Raw genomic sequence first — 12008 nt, forward strand, 5'->3', positions numbered from 1 at the left:
GTTAACAAGTACCTCCAACTTCCTCCGGAGCTCTGCTCCGCGCCCGTGGGCAGGAAGAAAATAAAAGTAAAAATAGAAATAGAAATTCAAACTATGTCTCGCACAGGACTCAATGTAGCTATGTAATTTAGAGAGGGACCAGAGGGATCAAAGCTACCAAAGCTCTATAAGGACAGCTGTTTGACTGGTGGGATGATCAACACATGACAAGCCCCTCCCCCTCCAACTTTCAAGTTTACCCTTTTTTTACCCCCCTCGCTCTTCTCTCTCCTCTCTCCCATCTTTCCCCTCCACCTCCTTTTAAATAATTGTCACCATGTCAGTTCAGACAGCCTCCATCAAGCCTTTTACGGACCAGAAGCCGGGCACGTAAGTGTTTGCTTTGCTTCCCTCAATTGTTTATCTCTTCCAAGTTCACCCCCCGCTGATAACATCTTCCGCAGCTCTGGTCTTCGCAAGAAGGTCAAGGTCTTCCAGCAACCCCACTACTCCGAGTCCTTTATCGCCAGCATTCTCCTGTCCATTCCCGAGGGCGTTAAGGACTCCTTCCTGGTCATTGGTGGTGATGGTCGTTTTTACAACCCTGAGGTGATCTCCAAGATCGCCCAGATCGGTGCCGCCTACGGTGTCAAGAAGCTGCTGGTCGGCCAGAATGGTATCATGAGTACTCCTGCGGCCAGCAACTTGATCCGTGTGCGAAAGGCAACTGGTGGTATTCTCTTGACCGCCAGTCACAACCCCGGTGGTGAGTAGCCCCACCACCTTCAGCCATGGCGGCTTTTTTTATTAAAACATCCACTCCCTAGGCCCCGATAACGACTTTGGTATCAAGTACAACTTGGCCAATGGCGCTCCCGCTCCCGAGTCCGTGACCGACAAGATCTTCGAAACCTCCAAGTCCCTGACTTCCTACAACTATGTTGACGTCGGTGATGTTGACACCTCCAGCATTGGCACCAAGACCTACGGCCCTCTCGAGGTGGAGGTTGTCCACTCGACCGCCGACTACGTGACCATGATGAAGGAGATCTTCGATTTCGACCTGATCAAGGACTTCCTCAGCTCCCACAAGGACTTCAAGGTGCTTTTCGATGGTATGCACGGTGTCACCGGTCCCTACGGCACCGACATCTTCGTCAAGGAGCTCGGATTGCCCGCCAGCAGCACCATGAACTGCGAGCCCAAGCCGGACTTTGGCGGCGGTCACCCCGACCCCAACCTTGTTTACGCCCACGAGCTTGTCGAGGCCGTCAACAAGAACGGTGTGCACTTCGGCGCTGCCAGTGATGGCGACGGTGACCGTAACATGATCTACGGCGCCAACACCTTCGTCTCCCCCGGTGACAGCTTGGCTATCATTGCCCACCACGCCAAGCTCATCCCCTGGTTCCAGAAGCAGGGTGTCTACGGTCTGGCCCGTTCCATGCCTACCTCCGGCGCTGTCGACCGCGTGGCTGAGGCCCAGGGCCTGCAGAGCTATGAGGTGCCTACCGGCTGGAAGTTCTTCTGCAACCTGTTCGACAACAAGAAGATCTCCATCTGCGGTGAGGAGAGCTTCGGTACCGGTAGCAACCACATTCGTGAGAAGGACGGTGTCTGGGCCGTCGTGGCCTGGTTGAACGTCATCGCTGGTGTTGCCAAGCAGACCCCCAACGAGACCCCCAGCATTGCCTCCATCCAGAACGACTTCTGGAAGACCTACGGCCGTACTTTCTTTACCCGCTACGACTACGAGAACGTCGACAGCGAGGGTGCTAACAAGGTCGTCGGCATTCTTGCCGACCTCGTCGCCAACCGCGATACCTTCATCGGCTCCAGCATTGAGGGACGCAAGGTCGTTGACGCTGGTAATTTCTCCTACACCGACCTTGACGGCAGTGTCTCCAAGAACCAGGGTCTTTACACCAAGTTCGACGACGGCAGCCGCATCGTTGTTCGTCTGTCCGGCACTGGCAGCAGCGGTGCCACCATCCGCCTGTATGTTGAGCGCTACGAGAGCGACAGCTCCAAGTTCGGCCTGAACGCCCAGGAATACCTGAAGGATAACATCTCTCTTGCTCTGAACTTGCTCAAGTTCAAGGAGTTTGTTGGCCGTGACGAGCCTGATGTTAAGACCTAAGACCTCTATTCTTCCGATTTTTGCTTCTCTGTGACCCGCTGGAAGGGTATCACGATATCTCTCAACGAGAAGATACGACGGACGAAAACGAAAGCCACGTATGAAATACCTAGATACGATGAGGGATATTCTATTCTATTAGTAGTAATATTATGTTCATTCCCAGCGCATATGGCAACTCCACGTTTCAATTTTCAATTGTAGCCAATTCCTTTCCAAAAATGGCAATAAATATCAATCATAACTTCATCGCATCATTACCTAGGTAGCAGGATATACTAGGTAGCCTGTCCCTAATTATAGAGACTTCCTTCCATCATGCTGTCCAAGCTTTAGCGGATGCTGCCAATTTCACCTGCCACCAATTCTCCCACTTGATAACCGTCTCTTCTCGCCGCGCTTCCTCGGCCGCGAATACAACAGCATGGCTCATAACCGCCTCTTCCAATGTACACCCAACAAACCGGGCCTGTGCCGTCTTCACATCCAGACCATCATTCACCACCGCCTCAATTGCATTCACAAATTGCCTCGCAAGACCATAATCTCCACCTCCATGCGACTCTTCCTGATCCGGCGGCGGCTTAGGCACATCGATAGTCGTCGTCTTCGCAGTCGCGAAATCGTAGATCGAAATCTTACTACTATCGTAATCGATCTCGCCAGAGGTTCCATAGACACGTCCCCGACGTTGGCATTGCTGTTCCGTAGGAGCAATCATATGGAATGTTGCCGTCTTCGCAAGACGTCCAGGTGCCTTCCCCTCATCGTCCCACGAAAGCGTAACAACCTGATCATCACATACGTCATTATCAGCTTCGTAGACGCAGCGTCCATACCAAGGCCGAGCGGCAATCGTTGAATCGGCATCAGCAGTGACGTCGTAATTTTCTTCCAATCGAGAGAGCAAATGCGTCTCCGCAGCTTTGGGTCCACGCTCCTTGAACACATCCTCAATGTCGGGACTAACAATATTAACCGGCCAGCCCATATGGCCCCTCGCCATATGGCGATCATTATAAATCTTCCGCGCGCTATACATGCAATCCGACTCAGCGGGGCAAGAAAGACAATTCGTCGCATCCTTCGCGGCGGGCGGTTTCCGCGCCTTGCGGAATTGCGTCAAGGACCCGAACGATGAGATCGAGCGAGGAAAGTGTGGCTCGTAGCCCGAGGCATGCGCCGTTTCCAGCGAAGGCGGCGAGCAAAGAAGCCACAGGATGAAGTCGATGTCGTGGCATGATTTTGTGAGTAGAGAGCCGTCACCGAGAGAAGTGGCTCGTCGCCAATTACCGCGGACGTAGCTGTGTGAGAAATGCCACCATCCCACTGGCTCGCAGTGTTCGAGCGAGACAATGTCGCCAATCACCCGGTCTGTGAGTAGTAGTTTTCGCAGGAGAGTGTTGTGCGGACTGTATCTCAATACGTGGCCGATGGAAAAGATGGTGGATGGGGATCGGGGCTTCTGCGTTTCGCCTTCGGGTGGCTGGAGCGTTCGGTAGACGGTCAAACAATCTTGCAGTGAAAGAGCAAGCGGTTTTTCACAAAGAATATGCAGATTTAGAGGGGCGATAGCCCGAACAATATCAACATGCGTTTCGTCCAGAGTGCAGATGAAGACTCCGTCCACGCCCAGAGGGCCTATTGTACCCGAAGCAATGGATGCACCGCTGTCATTCCCATTGCTAGATTTGCTAGCTTGTTCTCGTCGGGAAATTTCCCATTTTACCCATTCACGCCAATCGGCGAATTCTTGGCCCTCGCTTGAGCTGCCCTGCACACCCCAGATATAGTTTCGTCCGAACTCGCGCCGCTTAAATGGGTGGGGCTCGGCGACGGCGTGGATTGTACCTGGCGTTGCTTTGGTTACAGCGCCGGCGTAGGCATTTCCTCGAGAGCCAGCTCCAATAACGAGAAATCGGGTTGGTCTTCGTGTTTGCCCGTTCGCCGATTGGCTAGGAATATCGGGAGGTGGAAGCTGGGGCTCTTTCATGATGTGATGTTGGCAGGGTAGCGTTTTACTTGTATTTGTGAACCTTGGCCAATTTGTTTCCCTCGGGTGCTGCTTTATCCACCGAGACTGGTCTGGGTCTCTTTTTATAGAGCTTTAGGAGGCTGAAGAGCTGCGCGAGGTTACAGTCTTTCGTAGCGGGGGGGGGAGGTTGCATTGCGGGGAGCTGGCGGTATCAGCAACATCGCCTGCCGCCTGATTGGCCGCACGGGCAAGTATACACTTGCATTTATTCTACCTGTCCAGCCACGATCAAGTGAGAGGCATACGCTACACAGGCCAATGCAGAGCACATAGTGGCTTGCATGCAAGTTCGTATCAAATAATTTGTGTGCATTAACTTCTGATTGACCGAGAAAGCAGCTGCAAGCCGACGACCCACCAGCACTGCAGACACGAAATGAAGATAACACGAGCGGAGTTCGCTTCCACATACCCAGGCAATATTTCAAGTCCAAGGGTTCAAATGGAGGAGCAGAAACGAAGGGCTATTTGGACTCAGAAAGTGATACCCGAGAGTACAACTTCGATGATGATGTTCCTCCAGGGCCTTTCGGAGCAGTGGTATACACAAGTAAGCAAGATTCATCGCAGTCAACCTCCATCTACTCTGAGCCTCTGAGCATGAGCGAAAATAACAGTACCTAGGTATTATTTGTGAAAATGTAAAGCAAAAGGTGTGACTCAACGGGCCAGAATTGATCTTAATTCATCAAACGTATGTAGTTAACAGGAACACACCATTTGTACTATTTGAGACTATTTAAGATTACCAAAATGACTTCCCCTACACTCAGTTTTTCTCATCCTCACTGCTCTTCCCGTCAATCTCCTCCACGGTGGTAGTAGGCTTGCAATCACGATCAAAGATCTTCGCCACCTCCTCAAGAGAACGACCCTTTGTCTCTGGGAAGAAGAAATACACCATGGTCAAAAAGAAAACCAGACATCCCACATACACAATATAGTACTTCCACCGCAGTGCCATAAATGCCACCGGGTTAACATACTGGTTGAAAAAGCAGGCCGCGGCGTCCGTCATCAACGTCACTGCCATGCCTTTGGCGCGAAGCTGGAATGGAAGAATCTCGGCCGGGTACGCGATGAAAAGAGGCGAGTAGGCGAGATCAAATCCACTGAAGAACAGGAATAGCATCGGTACCATAGCCAGTCCTGCAGCATTGATGTTCATCTCCATAAACATTCCGGAAACAATGGTGGTTCCGGACAAGAAGAGCAACATTATAGCCGTGCCAAGCAGCCACATGAAGCGTCTGCCGTACTTCTCGGAGGCCACCGCTCCTGCAGAAGAGAGGATCAAGTTCCATACCTGCAAGCCTGTGTTGACAGCAGCTTGGTCCGAGGCTCGCGAGATTCCAACAGAGTTCAAAATAGGAGCCAGGTAGTAAGAGATAATACCTGTTCATGGTTAGCAAAGATACTTTTCGTGAATATGTGAGATACTCGTACCATTTCCAGCCCACTCTTGCATGAGTCCGACCAGCACACAAATTCCCAGGCGATGGAATTCTCCTTTACTAGCAAAGAAGGAGCTCCAGTGACTAGGAGTTGCGTTCTCTGCATGTATAGTGTTGCAAATCTGCTCGTATTCGTGCAGAACCAGTTCATCGTCCATGCTACCATTTGCGTGATACTTTGCCAATATCACAAAAGCTTCATCCTTTCTGCTCTTTGATATCAGCCAGCGCGGGCTCTCTGGTACAATGAAGAGACCGATAAGTTGAGTAAGCGGGTACATTGCCTGCAGAAAGCAAGGAATCCGCCAGGACCAGCTGCCCGACATTGACAACGTCGCAAATGTGATTCCCGCCGATGCAATCGATCCCATACACCAACACGCATTGTATAGAGCTGTAGCCGTTTGTCTTTGCCTCGGATGTGCGATCTCTGTTGCCAACAAGGGAGCAGCTGTTTGTGCAGTGCCCACACCTACGCCGGCCAAAACCCGCATGCCGAAGAATAGCCAGTGGCTTTTGACACCGACTTGAACCACAGACGCGATTATCACCAGACAAGATCCAATCCCAACGCACACCTTCCGGCCATATCTATCAGCGATATATGATGCCGGTATAAATGACATAAACGCGCCCAACGAGGTAGCAGCAATGATCAAACCAATGATACTCGGCGAGAGGCCATGAATGATCGCACTCTTAACTATGAAATGTGGGACAGGTCTTTAGCACGATTCTTCTGGTCCGATTGACTTCCTCTAGATTTCCCAACTTGAAGCTTACATTCGGGTAGCACCAATAAACCATTGATCAAACTTCCATTATATCCCGTTCCAGCAGACGACGCGAACATAAATGCGATCCCGGTGTTCAACTTTCGCAATCCACGATCCTTCAACCAATTCTGATGCACATTGTTCGGAAGAACCTTCAACGCCTCAATAGGCGACTCTGGCTCCTTTATCGGCTCCATGATGGCGTTTTCTTTTGGCGATTTCCCCGCGCGATTCGACAGCCGGCGCGCGCAGCTCGAGATATTTCGATACAATTTTTCCTGATGCAGCAAAGCAGGCTTCGCATTAAGCTTTATAACTCCGACTGATGTCGACCGATTATCTACCGAACAAGGGATTTCTACTAGGTATCCACATTCTTTCCCAATCTTTGTCCCCCAGTGCAGAGACCAGCGTGGCGGGGATAAACCGGTGATTTTCAATAGCTTCGGGAATGAAGGGAGGAATGGATGGTCCGGTTTTTCCTAGGAGTTTCACACTGATACGAGTGACACAATAAGCTTAATCGCATTGTATTGTATGATAAACTGCTGGTCGAGCTGTCCCACATCCAGATAGTGTCCAGCGATCAGCAGATCGTAACCAAACCCCGTTTCCCAGGGGAGGACAGGGAAGATAGCCCTAGTTTGCCAGACCACCCAGAAAGGCAGTTTACTGCTCCGTGCTGTCATCACCAACCAGTGAGGCATACCGATTACCCAGCCCACAGAACCCCTCGCACTGTTCCCCAACCTCTTGCTTCTTCTTCAGAATCTCCTCCAGGCCCCAGGCGATCCGCTCCGCACCAAGTCTCGCGCCTTCGAGATTCGGAGCTCCGGGCCCTAATCGGAGCGCTGCCATTCTTCCCGTCATGAACAAAGGTACGTCTTCTCGCCACATGAGATCATCCGTCAAACAGGGCAGTCCCTCTTTAACTTCAATCGGGTATTGGGCATTCATATCGCCCAGGAGGGACATTTGCCGGATATCGGCGCCCGCCCCTGTTGCAAAATAGATGTAGTCGATCGGGGGTAAGTCTGGGATCGGTGGGTCGGTAACCAAGCTCCAGGTCTGCGTCTCTGCATTAAACTTATGCGAGCTAATTACCGTACGCGGATGGATCGACGCGCGGTGATGCGCGGCATGCTGCTTCACGATCCGGGTGTAGCGGGGTGTGATACTACCACCATTTCGGGCCACCTTGATCATTTCTAGTCGCTCTACACAGATGAGGTCAGATGATTATTATCCCTTGGTGGAAGAAGGAGTTGAGTCGTTATCTTCTTACCTTCATCAGTGTCAGCAGACCAGAACGCTGCTTTTTCCCAATTCTTATATTTCCCCATCCAGGGTAGGCTGATGTCGAAATGTTTGACTAGTTGGAATTTAGTATGTTAGCATGTGAATATCACAGATACTAGTAGTACCATTGAATGTTGGATGCAAGATTCGAGAATTCTCTGCAGGCATACTAATACTCACCCTTCATATCAGAACGCATCAAAAACCACACCTTGGTCACTCCCTTCCGAATAGCCATATCGACGATCTGCGCTGAAGAAAGTCCACCTCCCACAACCACCACATTGGTCTGCTGCCGGCGCTGAATCTTATTCTTCACATTCGCACTCGGGAAAGTCTTGATTTCCATACTGTGACAGCATGCCGAGGCACCTTCTTCCTCCGTTGAGGGCTTCCAAGGGAGTATTTTAGATATACCCGCTCCGCCGGCTCCTATCGCAAGCACCACGGCCCTGCTGTAGAACTTTTGACCAGTTGAGGAAGTAAGAGTAAAGATCTTCGAATTTGAAACCGGTACATCTCCACGCTCGGGGAGGAAATCGTATGTGATTCCGGTGATCTCCTGCTTTAAGATATGGCCCGGTCCATCGAGGCTGTATCTGTCGATGATGGAGTTACAGTAATCTGTGAAGAGATCCGTAGACGGAGAGTAGTAGTCTTTGCGGTCTCTTTCGTCGATCTCGCCGCCGATGGATCTGTCAAAAATATCTAGGTAAGCTATCCGATCAGATACTCGAAAAAGGTTGCTGTTTGTAAATCTCACTGCTGCTTTCCGCCTTGTCTTCTTTTCTTCTTCTTATGCTTGCTCATCTCCTTCCCGACACAGCCTGAAATTTCCCACAAATCACTCTCCCGACCGACCTTTTGTGTATAAGCCAGCATACCATCCCGATCACCAGGATCTGGATGAAAAAACATCGGACTGCGTAGCTGCTTTATTTCCAACGTTCGGAAAGCGTTGTTCCATCGCTGCATCCATTTATCGCCCGTGCCGTCGAGAACAAGAGTGGAATATGTCGAATCGGAAGAGGTTGTAGACGAGGAAAGCGAAGGAACAGACGATACCGAGTCAACTGATCCTCGGCGTCCATCCATATTCTGTTGTTCTTCTTTAATATCACAGGGACATTTTTTAGCTGCATTCCATTTCTCTGCCCGCACCCCATTCAACTTGGCGTTTCCTGCTTGAACGAGCTTCATCCGTCCCGTATGCTTCTTAATCCAATGATATCGCTGGTGTTCTTCATCTGTGAACATTGCCGAGGGAGTTTCCTCTTGTAAGCGGGCAGCGACGCCCAATCCGCAAGGCCCAGCGCCGATGATAATGACATCGCGGATCTCGTTGTCGAAAGATGAGGCGTGCATCTTTTGGGCGTGACCCTGAGGTATGAGGCGAGTAATGAGTTATACGTATCAATCAAATATTGATTAGAAGAAAATAAAAATCGTCACTTGAAATGAATTTAGACTTGGGAGTGAATTTCTTAAATAACACGCCCTCTGCCTGTTCTAACTCTCTTCTGCAATGTCCTCATGATGCGCGGCCACCGAGGTACTCTTCCCCAAGGTCCCTGGGATTTGATACAAACAGCAATACTCCATACACCATTGAAAGAAGTCTTCTCCACAGTGTTACGCGCTGATCATATCAAATTGTGGGGTGAATGGGGACCTTAGGAGTTATTCGACCTGATCTGACATTCACTTCTAAGAAAACAGAGAAGCTTAAAAGTAGAAAATAGATAAATGTGAGAATCTAGCAATCAGAAATGTTCCAGAAAAGAAACGGTGTTTCAAAAAGCAAATTACATTACTAAAGGAAAACTCAAAGGGGGAATAGCAACGCAGCAGAAACCGCCAAAACAGCCCCCCCACCTCATGATAAGACGTAACAGATGAAGACTCAAGCCAAGAAACAAAAAAAAGGCGAAAAAAAAAGATTAGAGAAAAAACCGAAAGTGCCAAACCAAAGGATAATAACAAGAAGTTAAGGAAAATCATAACACTCATGATGCTCATCATCAACTCCAAAATCCAAACGCCTATCTCAACCAACTCCATACACCCATACCCATACCTATTTATGCCATTTCTTCTTACCATCGGCATTCCTCGGTCGAGAAACACCACCACCCTCTCGACGATGCCAAGCATCCTGAGGCCAGACCCATCCACGCACGCGTTTAGCATCGCGACGCTCACCGATTTGAGGCTCGGGAATCCATTTATCTTTTGCTTCGGGCAAGATAATCTGCCGTGTCAGAGCTCCCGGTCCACCGACGTTGAGGTGGGCAGATGGTTGGTCGGGGAGCGGTTGGGATTTTGACAGCATGAGCAGGAAGTATAATGCCAAGCTCGCCGTCATGGGCGTTGAGGAGTATCCATCATCGAACTCCGGCTCGGGAGATTGCTGGCGGGAGTTAATCGATGATACATGAGAGGAGGATGAGAATGATCGTGCGCTGATGGGTGTTGCTAGGGATGGTGCTTCGCGTGCGTGTTGCTGCTGTGTAGCTGCGGTTTTGAGTGGGATTGAAGCGGCTATTTCGAGGAAGCCGAAGTATGGAATGTCGCCGCCCATGTCGCAGCCTGCGCGGACGCAGACGAGTTCTATTTCGGTGATTATGAAGCCGTATCGACAGGAGTGCTCGCGCATGCACCTCTGTAAATGGGCTAGACCGTTCAAGTACTCGACACGACGGTGGGGTGCCTCGTTGCGCATTCCCGTGTTCCAACGGTCGAAGCTTTTGACAATACCAACAAGTCGTCCGCGGGGGAGACCGGCGCCTGTGTGATCTGTATCATTGGCATAGTTTGCCAGAAAATGAGGATGGCCGTGGTTCTTGTGGCCAGTATGTCTCATATCTGGCGCTGCGTACAATTGGAGGTGGTCTGGGCCCTGGGAGACTTTTAGGGCAGCATTAACGCGTGGCGCATATAAGTCGCGAATAAGGCTAACAAGACCAGGTTCAGACTCAGGCGCCAGGCGCGACGGGGCTACTGCAACCGGGGGAGCAAGATTTGCCGGGATTTCCGTCTTTAAAAGCTGGGTGAGTCCGTGAATTGAATCGAATGTAGCCATTGAAAATGATGTCCAGCTGCGGAGATTGCGAATATCCCACCAGAAATAATCATGCATACCACGAGTTGGGACAACGCTCACATTGCGAACAAGATTGATTGCTTGAGTAGGAGAAGTCAGGTATGACATGAGGCTTGTTGAGGGCGAAATCAATTCCTGCTGAGGACTAGGTAGGGGTTTCGGAGATTGCTGGGCTGAAGAAGTCTGCTTATAGTCGTACTGCGGTGTTGGAACCGTCAATGGATGAAGTGGGCGCACAGGGCTCCGCTGAGGTTTTTCAGGCTTTGGTGTACCCTGACAATATGCTGAATACACAACAATATTCGGTGTTACAGGAGTCACCGGCGTGCATGGAGTGCATGGGGTCGTCTGAGACTGCATCTGCGGTACAAACGTGGGAAGTTGGCGATAAGTGGGATAGCCATAACGGCTCAGCGTAGCTTCATCGATGCTGGAGGTAGAGACAGATCGAGCATGCCCTCCACTAGCTCTTCGCTTATTTGAAGAAGTAATTGTCACTGGAGACGATAAGGCGGAAGAGCTCCCATGGCCAGTAGTAATGATTGGGGAGATAGGAGAAGCTAAGGGAGCTTGGTTATTGGAACCTGCCCAGTTTCGTTGAGCTGGCGGCCTGCTTGGATACGGGACAAATCCGGGGGGGGTTTCGTGTATTTGATAAGACTCGACGGTGGCGCAGAGGTCCACCTGCAGAGACAGGCTCGATCACCACGTCTTGAGGCCGAATCTTCGGCAAAAGTGCCGGGCCGTGATGATGACGAGTTGGTGATGTAGTAGGACTTGTGCTGCCAGTAATAGTAGACCAAGGTGAAGATTCGCTTGAATAAATGGATGAATTGGAAGCATTGCGGCTATGAGCTGAGCCGATGCATTCCTCAAGCGGGTGCTCCGGGGGTGTTGTCGGTTGATAGCGAGCGTACTCTAGCGACATGGTTGGAGGACGACGACACTGCTTGTTTGACATCTCGACAGACATGTTGCGGGGATAGGTCGTAATAACGAATGTAAGTCAATGCCGATGACCAATGTAAAGACCGAGTAGGTCGTTCAAGATTGAAGACCGTCCACTTGAAGAAACAGAGACACGATGCAGAAGGAGAACGTTTGGATATTAAATGTTAAACGATCAGCAGGCTCAAACAAGCCAAGCATGGGAGCATATCTTAAGACCAGGGCCCACTGACGAACCCAAGGCGATCAGAATAACCTGAAACATGGAGAAGCA

The 12008-nt window shown here is 50.5% G+C and overlaps 6 protein-coding genes across 6 annotated transcripts; 1 reads left to right on the forward strand and 5 right to left on the reverse strand.

Moving 5' to 3' along the window:
• Nucleotides 1–316: 316 nt before the first annotated feature.
• On the forward strand, nt 317–2119 carry pgmA (phosphoglucomutase PGM2; the record flags this gene model as incomplete). Its single annotated transcript, XM_057103356.1, has 3 exons — nt 317–369; nt 444–745; nt 807–2119. The coding sequence occupies 3 exons, from the start codon at nt 317–319 to the stop codon at nt 2117–2119; spliced, it is 1668 nt and encodes a 555-aa protein (XP_056958313.1).
• A 316-nt stretch (nt 2120–2435) lies between these two features.
• On the reverse strand, nt 2436–4112 carry N7533_006707 (Gfo/Idh/MocA family protein; the record flags this gene model as incomplete). The annotated part of the gene is made up of 1 exon (XM_057103357.1): nt 2436–4112. One exon carries the CDS (start codon nt 4110–4112, stop codon nt 2436–2438), a length of 1677 nt encoding a protein of 558 aa, XP_056958314.1.
• Nucleotides 4113–4923: 811 nt separating this feature from the next.
• Nucleotides 4924–6102, reverse strand: N7533_006708 (uncharacterized protein; the record flags this gene model as incomplete). Its single annotated transcript, XM_057103358.1, has 2 exons — nt 4924–5549; nt 5601–6102. 2 exons carry the CDS (start codon nt 6100–6102, stop codon nt 4924–4926), a joined length of 1128 nt encoding a protein of 375 aa, XP_056958315.1.
• A 951-nt stretch (nt 6103–7053) lies between these two features.
• On the reverse strand, nt 7054–8032 carry N7533_006709 (uncharacterized protein; the record flags this gene model as incomplete). The annotated part of the gene is made up of 3 exons (XM_057103359.1): nt 7054–7601; nt 7670–7756; nt 7864–8032. The coding sequence occupies 3 exons, from the start codon at nt 8030–8032 to the stop codon at nt 7054–7056; spliced, it is 804 nt and encodes a 267-aa protein (XP_056958316.1).
• Nucleotides 8033–8442: 410 nt separating this feature from the next.
• Nucleotides 8443–9048, reverse strand: N7533_006710 (uncharacterized protein; the record flags this gene model as incomplete). Its single annotated transcript, XM_057103360.1, has 1 exon — nt 8443–9048. One exon carries the CDS (start codon nt 9046–9048, stop codon nt 8443–8445), a length of 606 nt encoding a protein of 201 aa, XP_056958317.1.
• A 712-nt stretch (nt 9049–9760) lies between these two features.
• Nucleotides 9761–11759, reverse strand: N7533_006711 (uncharacterized protein; the record flags this gene model as incomplete). The annotated part of the gene is made up of 2 exons (XM_057103361.1): nt 9761–11370; nt 11471–11759. 2 exons carry the CDS (start codon nt 11757–11759, stop codon nt 9761–9763), a joined length of 1899 nt encoding a protein of 632 aa, XP_056958318.1.
• Between the last annotated feature and the right edge of the window lie 249 nt (nt 11760–12008).

This window comes from Penicillium manginii (assembly GCF_028828005.1).
Source record: "Penicillium manginii strain IBT 31320 chromosome Unknown utg000005l:1.0-5665137.0:1.0-5668048.0, whole genome shotgun sequence".
Classification (NCBI taxonomy): Eukaryota; Fungi; Ascomycota; class Eurotiomycetes; order Eurotiales; family Aspergillaceae; genus Penicillium; species Penicillium manginii.